Source organism: Alligator mississippiensis, chromosome 7 (genome assembly GCF_030867095.1).
Source record: "Alligator mississippiensis isolate rAllMis1 chromosome 7, rAllMis1, whole genome shotgun sequence".
In the NCBI taxonomy this organism is placed as follows: domain Eukaryota; kingdom Metazoa; phylum Chordata; order Crocodylia; family Alligatoridae; genus Alligator; species Alligator mississippiensis.
In genome coordinates, this window is record NC_081830.1 from 25,856,290 (window position 1) to 25,876,266 (window position 19,977).

Consider the following 19,977-nt stretch of genomic DNA (forward strand, 5'->3'; position numbering starts at 1 on the left):
CTGGGGGGAGGGCTACCCAGGGTTCTCCTGTGGCTGATTGCCGAGCTGGGGGAGTGCGTGTGGGGGGGGGCGCGGGCGCACCCAGGGTGCTCCCCAGCGGACCCGAAAGTGGACCAGAACTACTTCTGGTCCACTTCCAGGTTTGCCGCTGAGCATGTGGAGGCCCCCCCCCCCGTGGGACGCTCCATGCGCCCCAGCATTGCAGGGTTCACGAGCCACACCGGTACCTCAATGTATACAAGAAAAAAAAAAAACAAAAAAAAAACAAAAAAAAAAACTTTTAAAGCTGCGTCTATGTCCGAATCGCTGATTCTCTGAATCAGCATCGAATCTTCAGATTTGGGTTTGGCCGAATCGAATCAGGGACAGTGATCTGAATCAACTAATCAAATGACTGTCCCTGATTTGGGCTGAATCTGAATCAAATAGGGTCTGTTTTGCACATCCCTAATGAACAGTGCTGAACAGCAGAAAGAAAAGCTGTGGGAGCAGAAACATGAAAGGCTCCACAACCTAGAGGCAATGCACCTCAGTGACGGGAGGTGAAGAGGTGCCAGGCAGAATGAAATCAAGACACGGGGGTTCAGGGAAAAGAGGGGAGATGAAACACGTGCTATGAAGTCTACATGTGCGAATTTGCAGTCAGGAAGTGAGTTCAGAAGTCAATTATGACAAGTAAGGTCTTCTCTCACAGAAGGTGCTCCACTTCCACTGAGAACTGAGAAAACCCAATTGCATGAAAGTGTAAGTACATGCAGTGCATGGGGCATCTATAAATACCTTGCTCACACTGTCCTTTAAATATTGGCTAATATTTCCTATGTGGGCTTCTTCTTTGGGCAAAAAGCTAAACATTACTTTTGATGAGAGGAAATGGTAGTAGCTATGAGTGAAAAATTTACCTTATCCCTTTGATGTTCACTGGACAAACAGTGCATACTAAAGCCCCCTGAAAAATACTAAATACCTTAAAGATGCTGTTGGAGGGGGAAAGGGAGAGGATCATAAGGAAGAAATCAGTATAATCCCAGCTTTTATTTAAAGACATTGTTGCATGTCTTAAAATTTACCTGATTTGCATCACAGCCTTGACATTAGTGCTGAAACTATGCCCTGAAGGTACTATATTGCAAAACAGCCAACCACGTACATAATTAAGACCACACAAATGCATTAAGTGCATGCATTAACCAAACCTAAAACAGGCCTGAGATAGTTTTGACATCAACTCTGAATTTCCTAGCTCACTGAGATTTTGGCAGCAACTCTATTCAACGCAGACCTTTTGCATGCAATTAAAGAGCTGTTTTAGAAATAAATTAATTATTTTAAATGCAACTATGCTCTGACGTTATGGTAACGGGACTGTCAGAAAACCTAACACACAGAGGTACGTTTCTCATACAGATTTAACCTACCAGATCATAATGGTTACTTTGGATCCCATCCAACCTTTTGAATTAATGCATACTTTATTCAATAGCTTCAATTCCTAAAATTAGTATGGATTCCAGATTAACTACAAATGACTCTAGATGCCAAGTTAAATCCATTTCTAAAGGACGTTTAAAGCAGTGGAATTTGACATTTTGAAATCATAATGGCTTTACTTGCTAAATACTTCTCAGTTGACAGGATTGCCAGTAAACCTTTAAGAACTGCATGTAGAATACAGTGGCTGTATTCAAGTCTCACCCAAATATAACTGACAGAAATCATGTGCTATCAGTTACTAGATGCTCAGCCACTAAAAACTTCTCTGCATGCACATGCCACTTTGTTTTAACCTCAAGCACAAAAGTGTTTTTTTAGACAAGTGTCCTTCACAGAGTACCCAAGAATAAGACAAGCAAATAGAAAAACAAAACAGCCCAGACCCACAACACTTAGAGAATTTCAGCAAGGCAGGATGGTGACTCTTAGGAAGTTTAATAAATACTTCTGAAGTTAACCCAAACTATTGGTCTGCAATGTATGCAAGCTGTTCCTTGACTGTAAATGAAGGTGTGAATAAAGGTGCAAGATCAGGAATTCAGCAACGTTTGTGAAAAGCACTGGAGTGGCTATAAACTGAGCATCTCTGTTGGAGTTTAACCGGGATTAGAATGAAGACAATGAGGAGTCTTCCATGTTTTACTATTCTCCTGTCTCCTTCATAAGCTGCTGCTGATAGCTAGGAGTAGGTATATTTTAAGATTTGGTATATTTTGACTAAGTGTAACAAGTGAGTCAGTCAATGGGGATACAAAACAAAACAAGTAAGAAATAAAACCCGCAGGACAGAACCTGATAAACATCTGCCAGGAAAAAAATCTTCTGAGGAAAAAATAAATAAAATGGCACATTTTTTACTCTTCTTTCTAAATGTGTCATCTACACCTTTCTGTAGTTTGCAGTTGATGAATGAAATATCAAAGCAGCTTTCAAGAAAACTAAGGGGCGGAAAAGAATAAAAATGTTTTCTAAGGAGATGGAAGGGAAATGAGAAAACACATTAGCTGTATGCCTTCTCAAGGCTTGAAAATGTCAATTCAGGAAACCTCGACTGTCTGAAAAGGGTTGGGTTTTCTGAGCTGATCATCTTCCCTTGCTATTCTAAAGGATTTGTTTAAAGGGCTTGCCTTCCTCGCCCTGCTGAGTACGTCTCCTCCACCCATGGATTCTGTTTCTCGAGTAAATCTTTTATATTTGGACTATGTTGTCCGCTTTCTGTCCGATTTCATCTTGTATCATTTTTGGACTGAAAGAAGAGATGTTTGAAGAGCAAAACTCATAATAATGGAACATGCTAATACAATGAGCATCTTTCTTCTAGACTTTTTCCTTGGCTACATTTGAAAGAATGCAGCAATAACCTTGTGAGTTTCCTCCATCCTTTCCTTTTCAGATACAGGGTCAAAAGTTTAAGCAAATGTTTCTTTGAAAGCCTTTCTGCAGTACTCCATGTACAGTTTTAACTAATTTGATATTTTAAAGCTGACTCCTAGTAATTTCCTCTGTTTTGGGAAACAGCACATCCATGAAAGCCAGTTAGTCTTTGATAGAGCTTATTAAAACTGCAGACTAAAAGGAGTTAGAACCCCAGCAAGCTAGTTTAACGGTGATGCTCCATCCCAGGCAAATGGTATCAGCAGCTTTGGGCAGCTAAGAAATATAAACATTGTTTCTCGCCTCCATACACAGAATCTACTGAAATATGTAGGTTAGTGGCAGAAACTAAGGTCAGGGACCAAGTCACCTTTCCCTTTTCTTATTGGCTGTTATATTGTGAATCACTTCATAATTGAAGTACCCAAAGTCAAGAATCCTGAAAGAACAGAAATGTCTTTATCTGCATCTCACCCTTCATTCCAACTACAGGATTAACTATGGAGTTCACCCACTTCTTTCCCTCTAGGCTCCTGAAGTGGCAGAGACGTACACTGGCATATTAGTCTATACATGTTGAAATCCAGAGATCCTACTATCTCACCACACTTTACCAATCATATTACTAAAACTGTCATATCAGAACATGACAGAAGCAGCACAGCTTCCACCTTTGAAAATAACTGGAAATTATTTCGGTTCCTAGTACAAGTGTGCTAAAGAATCACCCTTTACACAGGGAGGTGTGATTTTTTTTTCAGAGCTTCTCCATCTTTTCTCTCCTGTCTTTTTCTTGCTCTGCCTGGTGCCTTCCACGTGTCCAGTATGTAGCCTTGCTGTCTTTACAGCCACTTTGTTGTGAAACTTTTCCCAGTTAGGATGACAGGTGTATTCCCTAGTCATCTTGCATTTGAACCATTACCTGGTATTTTGTCCTCATCCTGACAAAGTTACATACATTTACAGATATGTATCATGACAACCAACATCTTAACAACAACAGTAACAAAAAAAAAAAAGAGAGAGTTCTGATCTCACCTGCACCCAAAAGTTGTTTGTAATAAAGTAGTGATTCCCACACAGAAGAAAATGGTCCCAATCAGTTGGCTGGTAGCCCACTGGTCAAACCCAACACACATGGCATCGGCTAGCAAAAAGGGTACTGCTATGGTTCCACTAAAACATGTCAGGTAGTGCTGTGAAGAGGAAGAAGGCATGCTTCATTAATACACCTAAAAGTACATAAAAAGTGTAAACAAATCACTATGTTTTCTCGTGTGTTCAGCTAATTCTAGCCAGCTACTCCTGGATTCCTACTTCTGGACAATAAATTACATTGCTAACTGGTTACTGTTCTCATTCCTGACAAGCGAGTATCTAGAGTATCTAGATAACCAAGCTGAAGCAGGTTAGAGATTTAAACAAACATATCACTCTCTCCACCTTTCAACATGTGAAAAAGTGTCTGCTTACACATGAATTTAGAATACATTTAAGAAGTTCTTGAGCAAGAATATGATATCGTAGATAGGATCTTAACTGCTGAAAACTGGGCAATCATGGATTTATTCTGCTTGGAGCCAAGTAGTTTAATAAGAAGAGTACCCTGTTTAGGTTTGTTTAAAAAAAAAATTCAAAAAACCCCACCCCTCTCAAAAAAACAGCTAGAAGAATTCCTGTGGAGTTGGCTGAACTTGAATAAATGCCAAAGTAAAAGTAGATGCTTTTACTTTTCTACGGAGTAATTTGTTTGAGGATCTCAAAGTACTTTTAAACAAAAGCTCAACATTCCTGTGGGAGAGGTTTTATTAGCAGAGAGACGGAGTTAGCTGTTTTTGCCTGAAGTCAGGAACAAGGCAGGGTAGAAGTGCACCTTGTGGACAAACTAAGACATACAGAGAGAGAAAGCTTTTGTGAATGTGAGCTCAGGGTTTCATCAGAGGTTTTATTACCCGTTTGGAAAGATATAACTGACAAGGACTCATCCAACCTCTTATCAAGTCCACGACACAGTTGGTATGACAATCCAGCAATTTTTGCTATCCATTAGGCTGTACTAACTAGCAAAAGTACACTATATTAAAAAGCCTAAAAGATGTCCAGCAATTTCAGCAGGCTACAGGTGCTCTTTTTCATATCTCAACATCTTTCCAATGATAGAGCTGCCACTGAACTTGCTAGTCATTCCCAGAATTAACACTTTAAAGAGATTTTAGCACCTGTACTGCATCCCTCACTGCTTTCCCCTTACCTGAATTCAAGAGATGACTTGTTCTATCAATGAATGATTTTTAACACTTAGTTAAATAAAATGACAAGCATTACATAGCAGCCCAAGTAGTTATTTCTTAAATGAATCTTCTGAAATTCCTCAAATGCAATAGCTGACCTGGAATATCAGTATAGTGAGAAGGGAAATGGAGGGTAGGAAACAACAGGATGAATACCCTGCCATGAAAGGCTTACTTGCACTTAAAAATAAGAATGAAAATTGGGCAGTATTGAAGGAGAAACTGAACAGATGCAGGTATTTAGAGAAACTCCCAATGGTTTCCGAAGTCTCCAGCATTAACACGTTATCTGTTCTGCTTTACTCCCAGTCCATTGCCACATTACACTCAAGGAAATGGAGTAAGATTGGGCTTCAAGCTTCCCAGCTACCTTTAATAATTCAGAGGGACACAAAACCTCGAAGGCAAATTATAAGCAACTACTCATCATCTTTATCATATTCACTCTATGAAATTAAATTAATATTAAATTTATTAAATTAATCTAGCTGGGGTCACCTGACCCCAGCGCTCTTTCCTGCCCAGAGCAGGGGGTCAGACTCGGTGAACTACTGAGGTCCCTTCTGACCCTAACAACTATGAATCTATATATAGATTTTTTTTTTTTAAGATTGTAAACAAAACCGAAGAAAAAATTCCCAACATCTTGAAATATACCTGTAACCCTAAGAATATGCAGAGGTACCAAGGGGGAACATCCTCAATTGTGTATATCATGTCAGTTCTCTGTGCATCTAAACTTCCACTGCTGTCCAACGTCTCTGCCAGAGAGCTCTGTCAAATTGAAAGAGGGGGGAAGAAAAAGAATTAAGAAAAAAAAAAAAAAAGACAGCTGCAGTTAATATTACAGAAGAATAAACTAAACCGGAAATGTTAGGCTACTTAAAAGGGGCTCAGAAAACGACGGCTGTTTTATTCCCCAAACAACATTAATGCTCATTACATCTTAAAAAACAAATCATACCTTTGAGATGACCAATTGATATCCTCAGCTCTACAGCTACTGCATCTGTGTATAAAAGATGTTCTCTCAATCTCTCTCATAACCTATGCCCTGCCTATTCATACTGACATAGTATAATTGTTCACTTGTGATATAACTGGTCTGGCAGCAAATTACACCAAAGCAAACGGAGATTATCATGATAGACTTGTTTGTGTATATACATGTAAAAAACGAGTGTGAAAAATGAGTACGTAGAAAAACAGTCAACAACGGACGTTTCAACGTAAAATGGTTTTACTTACATAATAGATCTTAACTGAGGACAAGGGAGTTCCTCGTTATAATAATTACTTCCTACGCCTGCTTTGAGTTGTCTCAACCCATTTTTATCTACCAGATTTTTGCTTTTTACCCCACAGGATCTTAGTAAAGTAGGGTGAAAGTGACCTCACAAGACCAACTAGTCCAGCTCCTTGCTCAAGGCAGAGTCACCCCAACCCATCCAAACATTTGTTTAATCTACTCTCAAAAACCTCCAAGGATGGAGATTCCACAATTTCTCTAGGTAGCTTGTTCCAATGCTCAGACACCTTCATAGTCAAAGCTCATTCTAATCTCCAGCTTTAATTTCCCCGGCTACAGCTTGAGGCCATTGAGTCTAGTCCTGTCCCCTACAGCCACAGAGAAAAGCTCATCTTCCTCCTCTCTATAATCACTCTTTAGGTATTTGAAGACTGTTATCAAATCCCCCCCCCCAGTCTTCTCTTCTGCAGGCTAAACAACCCTAGTTTTTTCAGCCTTTTCTCATAAGTCATGCCTCCTACATGCTTAATGAAAAACATACTGATATAGTTATATCAGAGCAACTCAGTGGTAGATTTACCACAGCCCAACCAAATTACTCTGGATTTACATAATAATTGAGATCCAGATCTGGCCTACATACTCAAATATGTCCTAGTTTGGAGAAGGTGGGCAAATGACTGAACACTGAACTACATGTCTTGACATATCTTCCAGCCTGCCCACATACTCTGCAAAGTTTCCAAAAGCAACACAGTTGTTTTCAAAATACTTCTTAGTAAATAGCGTAAAAGATTAGTTTCCACACAGGAGACTTAAAGCTGAGAACAAAACACCTTGGTGCTTTTCAGTGCCAACAGCAGGAGGAAGAAATTTGATTTCTATCATTTTAAGCCCTGGATGATAACTTATGCAACTACTACCTTGCCCCAGTTCCCATTTGAACTGAACAAACTCATGTGAGGAAGCCTACAACCAAGTTGGGAACTCTGCCAGACTCGTGACTTCAGGTTAAGCGTTCTCCCCTTTTCACTTTTACTGCAATGCATCCAAGTATGACTCTTAAATAAACACCATTTAATTTACCCTCTAACAGCTTATAGGAATCAACTGATCCATGACATTGGCTTTACACACCAGGGTGATTTAGTAGAACACACAACTGCTCGGGCCACATTTTCACTTCTCAGGGAAGTTGCACACCAGCCTGTGGAAGAATGGAGACTTCAGAGGTACGGATCGAGTAAAACGATACGACTAGCCTAGAGGCCAGCTCAAAGCAATTGTTCAAGTGAGCACTTCTGTTCTATTAAAGCAAAAGGCACAGCTTAGGGTCACCGAGGAAGAACAGTTCCTTCTTTCTTCCAGTTGACAGACCAGCAGCACCATTAAGGTGATGTTTTCACTGATGAAAACATGGTGCGTTTTTACAGCAGGATAGCTGCTGTGCAACAGACACTCCATTATGAAAACACAACGGAGACAAGCACTTTAGATTTACTAAGTGGCAAACCATAAGAGGTCAAGCAAGGGTAGGTGACATAGCATATACTATACATTAAAAGCTCCAAGTGGTTTGTCCCAAATTACCATTTCAGAGATCTATGTGCCATGGGTTCGCTCACACAGGCTTTTGTGTCTAAGTCTAAGCAGAGTGATCAGAAAACTTGCAGCATTTTATCTGATCCAATATCTTTTGTGACAAGTACAAGTCTTAATCATTCTATATCCCTAGTAAACCAAAAATATTTCCCATCCTCTAAATTCATACTTGGCATACTTGCCGAGATTATTTTATTTTTGAAGGAGTCTTCAACTATCGTTATAATCCTGTCTGGTTTTGTCTGCAAATAACAGCTGAGTCACTGGGCTTGAGAAATCCACTCAGTCATGAGTACATGACGCATGAAGTTGTCCAAGGGCATATATCATCAACTTTTACATAACCTAAGCTTTCATTCTTACAGAAAGTGAATGGGCTAGACCCACAATTAGTGTAAAGCCCTATCTAATATGCAACAAGGGAAAACAATACAATTGTTATCGTCCTAAATCTGCAGCGAGCCAACATCTTTGCTGCTCCTTGGCTCTTTGCTAAGCAGTGGCCTGGTGAAAATCACCTGACTCCTTAATTCTGCTGGTGGTATTTAGGATTCTGTGGGTGGCACTTAAATGGTCACATCCTGCTGTTTGGAAGTGTCAGAACCAAATCAAATAGGTGTCCATGTCACAATAGACCGCACAGAGCCATTACCCCAAATTTGGTCATGTTCCGCCTCATTAGTTATTCCTACCTAGCAGTCCGTTATTGGCCACTCCGGACATATAAAAGTTCATGCAACTTCCACCCAAGTCGGAGACCTCTGAGCACGCGGCAGAGTAACTACGGAGAACTCTGTAGCGTGATCGAGGAAACTTGGCGGACCGATCACCCACCAATATCTCCCCATCACCGGGTCCTTGACGTACCCCCCCCGTTTCCTGCAGGTTCCTTTTCGTTCGTAAACTCGTTAACTCGTAACTCGTTTTTGCTATCCGTGACAACGCAAGCAAGCTACCTCGAGGCCTGCGCTGCCATTCCACGTGGCGTAAGTAAAAGCAATCTTTTAAAACCAATAAGCTGTCTCGCCTCTCCATCGCCGGCCCGCCTGATGTCCGATTAAATTAGCAATCCTCTGGTCGGCTCCGGCCGCCCAAGACAGGAAGAACAATGAGTAATTGCAGGCAGGCCCCGTGATCTATTTATTGACTCATTGAACACGCCACTGAGAAGAAAGTAGGGCTTGGAAGGCAGAGTAGGACTGTGGAGCACAGCTGTATTTGTAGGACACAGCTCTATCACCTTGTCACAGACAAGAGGTCTTGAAGGAGGAGAAAACAGGGAACCTCACACCTCTACCAGGTGATGGCTATGAAAGCTGAAGCCTTAGACTAAGTGCAAAGAGAGCATGCTAGTAGGGATCCAGGAGCCAGTCCATGTGGAGCTTGGCTTCTCTGGTGGGTATAGTCCACTGATTAAGTCTCCTGCCTGATCAGTACTTGCTAAGTTTTTCAAGTCCAACACGAGGAGTTTAATACAAGTCAATGCAGTAGAGTGGTGGAATGAGAGACTGATTAAACAAGTTACTGAAAAACAGCTTTTTGGGGCAAAGGAAATGAAACCAACAGAAAAAAAACAGAAGAGAAGAGGAAACAGAGTGCAGACCTACAGAGAGCAAAGCAGGAACAAAAGGAGGCAAACATGACAAAAAAGAAGAGGAAATACACAATGTAAACTATCTAGATGCAAGTACCATGAGCTATTAAAATAAAATAATTAAAGTAGAAGGGACCCCAAAGGAAAAGATAAACAAACACAAGAAATGTAGTAACATGCATTAAAAGTAGTTTAAATAATATGACAACAAGTATGTCAATTATATGCTAGGCAATTCACAACCGTTCATATTGGAGGGTCACCCCAGTTCATTTTTACTCTTGCTAATAGGCTAGTACTTAAGCCAACATGTGTCAATTAATTTAAAGGTCCTATATACAGACTATTAACCGACTAGTGTGTATATAGTTACTCTGCTCAGATTATGCAAGTTGTAGTCATCATTGCTAAGCAATTTTTAGTGTGCCTTTGTTTGTTCTTAATTAGTGATGCCGAGGAATGGAAAAAAAGACAAAAACCACCAGGATTTATACAGATGTTACTGCTAAGGTGATGAATACAATATATGCTTACAATACAGGATATTGTATATGGCAACAGTTGCTTCTAACAGTAAATGGATAATTGATAAAGTCCTTTCCTTTTAGTTTGTGGGTTTCAAGTCATACTAAATAGTCTAAATTTGAGTAGGCTTTAGTGAATAAAGTTTTTATAGGCCAAGTAACATATTATTGAGAAAACCTGCTTGTGCACAGTACAAAATTCAGAAAAATATCCAGAACAGCACAGGGCTAGCTGAACAATGAATGTCAAGTGTAATATTATCGTTGCTACACATGATTATCTTGGCTTCAAACTGAGTAAGAAGGGGCAACACATGAGAACCATGGAGGAGAGATAAAAATATAATTAAGACAGATAAATACATGCTTTGAAATCTGAAGACCTCTAATCTAGTTGTGCAATTCAATTGTCAATTTTTGATAAATCTGTTTATCAGGTTTTAACTGCTACCACAGGTAGACTTCACTTCGGCCATGGTCTATAGCATCCAGTATCAACATCAGGTAAAACCTGCAACTTGTCAGGTGTCAAAATACCTCTTTACTGAACCATATTTAAAACGGGAGTTTAACGAGTTACGCTATTAACCAACTTAAGTGATAGGAGGAATGACAAGAATCACAGCGACACTCTTCTTAATTAACTCAGCCTCCACAGCAGAAAGCCACCAGATTTTCTATATCCAAATCCCTAGGTCTTTCGGGGGGCTGGTGTTTTAGATGTTTTTGTCAGCAAAGATAACATCCTTCTGAAATAGATTGCAATTCAAAATGATACTGGTAAGCTATTAGCCTTTCAAAGCTATTACTATGACACCTCAGAACTTTAAAGAGCAAACCAAGTAGTGTTACAGAAGCAGATCTACACAGCTCTGTCTAACTACCTCAGATACGCCCCTAATAGTTAACAAAGCACCTTTCCAAAAACGTTAATTATGGCCTTCCTAATAAAAAAAAGCACATTTCAAATCCAACACTGATCGTGATATAAGGCTGCAAGTCCCGTTTCAAATTTAGGTTAAAAATAGGCAGTGGTAAACCTGAGGAAGAGGCCAAGATTTTAAAGGAAGTCACTTGGATGTGGATGTCAAACTCCCACTTATGGCTTTGAAAGTCTCCCCTATCACCAGCAAAACAACTTCAAAGGACAGACAGTGACAACACCATCCGTGTTTGTAGGGTCCTTTTATAAAAAGAAAATAGAAAAAACTGCTAATATTTGCCATCATCTTATTAATCATTTTGCTGGAATATCATGTTTACTGAATTGTTGCTCATCATCCTGTGCTATCCAACTCATGGCTTTCTGGAGGGGGCGGGCAGGGAAATAACACCATTAACCATGAATGGGAAGATCTCACCCATATTAGAAATTCATGTTGTGCAGCTGAATAAACACTGGGGAACTTACTCAAAGAGTGTGATGTTGTGTGTGATACATTCTTAATGTTTCTTCTGCACAAACTACCCTATGCAAACTGTGTAGAATATTTAAGTCCTTATAAATAAATGAGCATCTCTCTCAAAGCATGTCTACCAGAACAAAAAACCTGATCAATCTTTCAACTCAGTTCCTGACAGAACCAATTCACCCAAACACGACCATACCATCCACTATCCACATGACCCAAGTAGATATAATCTAACACCTTTAACATAACCAGCTCAAGTAATCTTCAAGGTATGGAACTGAATCTGTATGGGTACTGCAGAAGTTTGTTAGGATCATCTACAAGCTCAGAACTGAGCTGCTACTCTCATGGGCCACTTGACAAGCAGCACCCAACTTTGTGGCATGCTTGACAGCATGGACAGTGTAAAGGTTGCTATTGCCCACCACTTCTCCCTCTCATGGAAGCATAGCGCGATCATTACATTGTATATGGATGGTATGGTGATGTGCATCCCTAATGCAAGGAGCAAGTTCAAGAAAGCCTGTTATGTGAATGTCATCAACTTCCCTTAATCGATTAAAAGAGTGATTTGCCCAACATATTTCTTTCTTTCCTGGAAGAGCAAAAGAAAATCATTATCATCTCTTCAAGCTCCTGGCTAGTTATTATAGTTACTGCCATGCTCCACATGTGAGCCAAGTATTTAGCTGGTTAAAGATGAGAAGGTTTTAATCTAAAGGTGCAATTTTAAAGAGATATCATTACATTGGAACAAGCAGCTGTGCTGATGCACTGTCTTGAACTTAATGCAGGCTTCCTGAACTATAATTTGAATTTATGCGAAATATACATATGATGAACTGAAATCAACTGTTTATAGTCCAAAGTAACAGAATCAGCAAAGACTCATACTGGTTTAATGTAATCAGTCTGAGCTATTCAAGTTAAATTAGAGCAAAAGTTTGTTTAGACAAAGCCTAACTCAGAGCTCATTTGACTGGAAGACCTCTTATCTGTACATTCTTTGACAGAGACAGACAAGAAGCAGATAGTGAGATGAGACAATTTAGATAAATGCTGGAAAATCAAAACCAAGCCGATCGGTGTCCTTTTGATGGGAGTCTGTCTGAACAGTTAATAGTCTACTAGCAGAAAACATTAATGGGCCATATGAAGGACCTCAACCTTACTCATAATGCTTTGAGAAAATAATAAAAATGTCCTCTACTCAGAGGAAGGATCAGACACTTGGCCATGTGAGAAACGTGAAAAGGATGACACGTCACTACAGCCTTAATATGGAGATATATGTTGGAAAGCATTTCTCTCCTATAATTCTCATTTCCACAACATTCTAGAAAGAAAGAAAATGAAATTATGGCCCAAAACTGCCATGTCCCAAAAGTGTCTGAATACCTTTCATCAATAATCAGAAGCGTCGTTACCTTACCACAGACTCATGTAGATATTCAAAATTACCCATGTCCTCAATTTGAGAGCACAGCTAAGGAATCCAACCTACTGGAATTAGCATAGCTTTGCATATAGAAACTAGGCAAAAAAATAGACTCTATGTACAACCAGTCCCTTTAAATTCCTCTTTGGTAGACATTCAACCATTCCACCTCGCTTGCCAAAATGCACTTCAGAAAAAGCACAAGGGTTGCAGATACTGTTCCAGTTTAGTCTGGTTGCATGCAACAAGGGACTGCTTCTGCTGCAGCTCTGTAGTTTACTGGCATCAAGATCTTGTAACCTCAAGACCCACAGGAACTTGGGCTTTGCACAGAGGGGAAAAGCCTATGGTCTTCTGTTTCCTTTTCTTTGAGCCAATCCATTTTATCAGTCCTAAATGCTTTCAAAACAGAAGAGCTGTATGAGAGGATACAAATTTCTGGAGGTACAGATCACATAAAAAGGCCAAAAATTGTTGAAAGCTACTAAGAACAGCATATTAGGCATTAAGAAAGCTGTCTGCGCACTTTAGCATCCTAAATGTTTGCACCTCAGCTTCTGAATTCCCATAACCTAGGGTCTGACTCCACATGAAGGTGAACTCCCAAGTTAATCCAAGTCAATGTACTTCAGCACTACCATCATGAGAACTAATGACAACACCATGAGACAGAGAAACAACAGATGGGAGTCTGTCCGAAGAGCACAGCAGTACTAGCTGTATAACATATTTAAATTCTACATATGTACCTTTTCAGCTATGCCATTTTCTGTGGTGTAGATTGCCATGAGCTCTGTGTCCTCCGTATCCTGATCACCGCTGGATGTTGCTCCACCGTTTATCACAACCTTAAAAAGAAAAAACCCCCACACAACTATTTTAGCTTGGTAAAGATGAAGATTTCTGCGCAGCCCTGTTTGATGTCAAGCAATGCTGAAAATATCAACATTAAGAATTAAATCAACTTCAGAACAAAATACCAAGCAATGAGCATTGTAGAATTTAAATAGGCTCTACATTATCCTGGATAATAAAATGTGATTATGGCATTAAGATTACTGTTCGCTTATACCCAAACTGTAGTTAGGATTATACCATAGGATATGGGGACAAGGAGAAGCAGTGAATCAAAGAAAGTTTCCAAAACCAATGAGAACACAGATAAACACAGTCAGTCACACTCACATTTCAACCCTCATCAGTTGATGATTAACAACAAAAAAGAAAAAAATCCAAGTTCAAGTCTCCTGCTTTTAAATATCCTTTTGTCTCAGTGTAAAGGTATGTGGAGACTGCTGCAATATTCTGTTAAAACCCCTTACAGTGCCTCCACTTTTGTTACTGGAATTATTTATTTTTCTTAACCTGTGAACAGTGTGCAAGTGTATAAAAAAGGGCCCCTCTTCCACTATCAAGGATATCAAGTCCTAGTCATTTGAAGTTCATGTGCAAACTGAAGCCCAAACTGCAATCAATACAGCGCTTACTATTAATCTTCCACAGCAGAACAAAGATAACATGTGCAGAGTTATCAAGTTAGCACTGGGGACAGAAAATAGCAGAGACAATACTGAAAAGCAATAAGGACGGGAACTAATTTGCTATTTTTCTCTATGGAAGACATTAACTCTCCATAATATATTAAAAAATACATTTTTAAACTAAAAATTTTACGCCAGCTACTTCACATTAGGATGCAATAAAATAGATTCATAAAATTATGACCCCATTGGCAAAGTTATTGGCTTCAAGATTTCAAGTTAACAAAGCCAGGATTTCACCCAGAAATGCAACAACATGACACCTATCTGTACAGAATCTCTGTGCCATATGGGACAACTCAGCTGTAATGCTCGTTTACACAAGAAAAAAAACTGAAGGGGGATATACAAAAAAGTGCTACAGAAAAAGTTCTGTTCAAAGGGAAGAGTACACTGAACAGCAATATACAAAAGGTACTGTACCAAGATCCCTCACTGCATACCCCTGTGAATATAGTTGCACCAATGACCACCATTTTTTAAAAGAACATCCTCAAAGTATGTGACATACCACCAAATTATTTTGCTAAGAGAAGATTTATCTTAAATATCAGTCTCTCTCATCAAACCTATGTAATGCAGTAGCTAAACGTGAGAAGGTTTTACTAAATAGGGTCTGTGATCATGAATTCAAAAACAGTTTTAGCTGAACTTCAGTGAATATAGAGAATTTCTGGCTTCCTCGAAAGAAGGAAAGGGAAAAATTGGTTAAGTTGGACTACAGTCCTCAGGAGGAGCAAAGTAAGTCTTTGAAAATTAAGTCTCCTTTCATTATGGAATATTTTAATATACCACTGTGAAGTCAATGGTGTGAATTTTCCTGAGCCCCATCCATCTCGTTTAGATAGCTTATTCAATAAAATGTCAAAGCGCATGGGAAACATTTTCCAGTCTGACTTGTGTAGAGGATTACTTGCTTTTTCCTTAAAACCTTTAATAAACCAGAAACAGGATGCCAAGTATTTCAATCTGTTATTAAATTCCAGGCTTCTAGTTATGGAACAAATACTAATTATCTGAATAATATAAAACACTGCTCTTTTTATAGGCATGTAAGCAGCGGGAGACTACTTTAACTTAAGTGCATATTGTGATAATCAATTGAGTTTCTGAATAAAGCAATCCTTACTTTATGCTTGAAATTACATGTATACAACATGAATCGTAGTTTTCAGCATTTCTAGTGCTGCTAACAGTCCCGCAAAAAAATAAACACATAAAAATGCCCCAGCTTATGGGTTTGATACTACATCTGCAAATTAGAAAGACAAAATAGAAACACAAAAAGAAAACTATTAAGGCCCTATGAACAGTAAGATTAAGCCAAAGGGCCCTTTATCAATTCATCTTTATACTTGTTACTTGGCTCCATAAAGACCATTCTATTTCCGCTTTCTCCCCATGTTTTCATTTAATATTTAACTCCACAGACTTTCCAAACTGATACTATCAGGTTATGGGATTCTAGCAATCAATCAATCAGGGGTTTGATTAGAAACAAAGCAATCATTTAAAAAAAAGAGCACAGGAAGGGTTGGTTGAACTGCAGGCAAAAATTGATTAATTTTTCTTGTTTACTGATTCAGCTTCAGGACTTTAACCAGCACTGCATACGCTGAAAAGACATGTTAACTCCTTTTCTCCTCAGTGGAAATTTTCTCAGATAAAAATGCATGCCATTTCAGAGGATCCTATAATAATCCAGCTTGCTTGTTCAAGTAGGCACTGCCTCAGACCATTATCATCTTCTGCTCATGGACTGGTAAAGCAAAAGTGAACCAACACCATTTTATAGCTACTTTGAAGCCTAATGTTTTAAGTTGAACCGAATGTTTTAAGTACAACCTAATGTTTTAAGTTGAAAATCAACTAGGTAAGAAGTCACAGGAGATTTTAGCTTCTGTGTTAACAGTTTCCACAGGTGAGAAAACATTACTGAACACTGAGAACCCAATCCTTACTCTAGCTAGAAACAGCAGACAGAATTCAACCTGTGAAGACGAAAGAGGAGTTCACTTCTCAACTGTGTGGACAAGCTGGCAAACAATTCAACTGTAACCCACAAAGATTCGGAAAGTGAATTTCTTCTGAGGTTCTGGGTTAAAACGATCTAAGGTTTGTCAGAACAGTTACGCAAGATTAGAAAAATCACACACACAAATCCTTTTCTTGGCCTGAACATGATCTAATTTTAAAGGAACGAGGTTTATTTTACAATAATTTAAAGACTTTAAAACCAAAATAAGATATCCATTACAATATCTAGCAATCAACACTTATGTTTTAACAAACATGCTTTTAGATGCATGGAACAGCACCATGATCTGCCTTCAGGCCCAAACAAACATGACATGTGGCATTTGGGGCTGAACACACAGGTTTGCCATATTAACAAGAAGACATATTCTAAGTTAAAACTAACGGATGTTTTGTCTGTGCAGGAACTTCGGAATTACGCTGAAAAGAAGAATTAACAGAGAATACTGAGCGCAAACCTGAACTGTAGCCATGTGTTAGCATATAGATTGGTACCTTAGTAGGAGTCTAGCATAACACACTAACCCAGTTCATGACGGTCTACACTTCAAGACCTTTCAAAAACACAATTTTTGTAGGCAACCAGAGAGCCACAAAGGTGTTGTCAAGTACCAAGGCACAACGACTTCAATAGTAGTGTCAGAACCCAGGGGTAAAATAAACCAAAACAGTGGAAATATTCATAACATACCATGCTTCTTCAACCAAGTTGTTTTAATAAATTAGCTGTCCTGCTAATGAAGAGCAGTCATGTTCTAGAGGGCACATAAATGAGAATTCCTGTTTCCAGCACAATGAGACAGCAAAGCTGACTACTGTGCTGGCACCTTCGTGGGGGAGTGGCTGCAAGAAGTTAACATGTTTTAAAAATAAATACATTATATTTTTCAGATATATATTGCTATATCTAAGATTGATTTATCTATCTTAGATATATTATCTACCATTTTTCACTTGGGAAGATGGTGTCTACAATACAAGTCTTTAGAACATGAGTGAAGGAATTATGAGAAGGGAAAGATCAAAGTTGCAGAAAAGGATGAAGACAGAATGAAATTAATCCAATATTGCATAACTCTGACTAAAATAAAACCACCTCTGTGGCAGTGATAAAGAAAATGAGCCAACTAAAAATGCTAGAATGTCAGGCAGAGTTGGAAGATGGTACTAGATAGTAATAAAGACAAAGTGTGTACAGCTCCGGACACCAAGCACCCCTTCCTTCTGAGACTGATCAAAACCAGCCCTTGACCCTAAAACTAAGACTTACTGGCTACATCTCTGGCATTTGAGAACTATGATCTCTAAAAATAATCTCTCTCCATTTTATGGGATAATCTTTCTTCATTTTATGCAGCACTGAGCTATCTGTTGGTATTCCAACTCATCACTGCCCCTGGATTAGGCAGGCAATCAAGATGAAATTAAGAACAAAAAGGAGGGAACAACAGCTTTTGTTTAATTATCTCAATCCTGAAAACAGACACAAGAGTAGAATGCATTACATATTCCTGGGGTTTGGTATCAAGTTTTGGCAGCCACTTTGTCTGAGCAGTTCTTAGGAACTGTAATGTATTCACATGTCCTATAAAGGACTTGATTTTTACTATGTCTGACACAGCTAGGGATACCTGCCCTTTCAAGCATTTTTGGTTATACAGTGGTGTTGGGGAACTGCATTACCATCTATTTAATGGCCTGTTGCTCAGACAGCTACATAACAGCAAGCACATGGTAAGCCTACAAACATAAAGAGGCTATTTTATGATTCTAAAGCACGAAATAATTTCTCTCAGGATAACCGTTCACATTTGTGTGTGCAATTATTCCATCAAGCCTTGTGACAGGATTTCACACCAACTGTGCAAAGATAATAACAGGTAACTCAAGACCAATTATGAAAGACTCAATCATTAATTCCGAGCATTTGTTTTAGAAAAAAAAGAAGTATGACACCCTTTTGGTTTCTACAAGGCTGATATTTTACAACAGACCTTAAAAACAGTATTATGGTTTATTTTCAAAAAGCTCTTATCCTCATGGCACTGCCTATATTAACTATTTATCTTGTGGCCTATTTCTAAATGAGGCTGTAATGACTGAAACAAAGTTAGTATCCTGACTTTTGAAAAACTGTATATCTCGAGCAGTACTCAAGCTCTGCAGTGTTGGAAGTAATCATTAGGTGTCATCATCTTGCTTAATATATATGGGTAGTTGTATGGGAATAAGAGAGAGACAGTTGAACCATGATGACAAGCCAATAACATATTTGTAGCATTGCTTTATTCTAGGAAACATTTTACCAAGTGGAAAAATAACAAGGGGACAACACAAAGGAATTCTCTAATATTCTTCCTTCCAGTTCTACTCGTTCTTGGACCAAGTCATTCCTTCCATCTGAAAACTCTAAGTGATATTTTAAAGCAGAGGTGGCCAACCTTTGGTATGTGATAGATTGGGGAGGGGAGGTAAGGCAGGAAGCAGAAGGCAAAGCAGCTGATCAAGCAGGGGAAGGGGATTGGAATGGCATCTGGCAAGGGTGCATGCTAGCCAAAAAAGGTTGTCCCCCACTGTTTCAAAGATTCCTCCAATTGGAAAGGGAAAAACAAACCCCTATAATAAAGTAAGAGACAGTTTTATCACTAAGTTCTTACTTCATAAATCTCTTATGCCAAGCAATTTATTTGTGCTTAATTTTGTCATTCATATCACATAACCTATATTGGAAACACAATATAGGACAATTCCCATCTCCCACTGGGCATCTGAATGTGCCCAGCTGAAGCATTTGCATTGTTTTACTTGCTTAAGTGGTGTGTACACCTTGCTGTCATTACAGTAAACTGCGATATGGGAAATGGTTCAAGCTTAGTTTTGTGTATTCAAGAGAATTACCAGACACTATCTTAGGTATTAACTGACTGTCAGTAAATTCTCAGTTAGGAATGTTCACTGGTTGGAGCTAAGTTTTCTTTCTAGTCAAAGGTTACTTTTGCAAATGCAATTACGTATTCTTGTTTTCAAAACACAAGTGAAGAAAAGAGCGCACATATTCAAATCCCAGTTGTATTGCCAAGACAGGCCAAACTCAATATGCAGCCAACCAGTCTCCTGACACTTCACCCTTCTAAGCAGCTTATTCTTTTAGAAGGTGCCATATTACATTTTTGTGCCCCCTCCCATGACACAACTCAAACTTAAGAATGATTTGGACCAAGTTTACTAGACATGTGAATTCTACTAACTCTGATCTGGATATCCAGGTTTTGAAAGGGAACACTAATTGAAGCAACGGTAATTTAGGTTTAATAGGCGCACAGTATAGCAAAAAATAGAAGTTGCACACATGCACGCGCACATACAAAGTCAAATTCCCTAGAACTGCAAGAACTGTGACAAGTATGCCATATCATTATTT

General features: G+C 39.0%; 1 protein-coding gene across 6 annotated transcripts in view; it reads right to left on the reverse strand.

The window, feature by feature from the left end:
• The window catches only part of SLC23A2 (solute carrier family 23 member 2), an 80,033-nt gene that overhangs the window by 24,920 nt on the left and 35,136 nt on the right, over nt 1-19,977 (reverse strand). For 5 of the 6 annotated variants that reach the window (XM_019482438.2, XM_019482439.2, XM_014606435.3 and 2 more), the window contains 3 exons: nt 13,728-13,826; nt 5,817-5,933; nt 3,907-4,064 (listed from right to left, as the gene is read on the reverse strand). In XM_019482438.2, the coding sequence (XP_019337983.1) occupies nt 3,907-4,064; nt 5,817-5,933; nt 13,728-13,826 (374 nt within the window). Of the gene's footprint in view, nt 1-3,906; nt 4,065-5,816; nt 5,934-6,123; nt 6,169-13,727; nt 13,827-19,977 lie in introns of those variants that run through there. The other variant, XM_019482440.2, reaches the window with a different exon arrangement.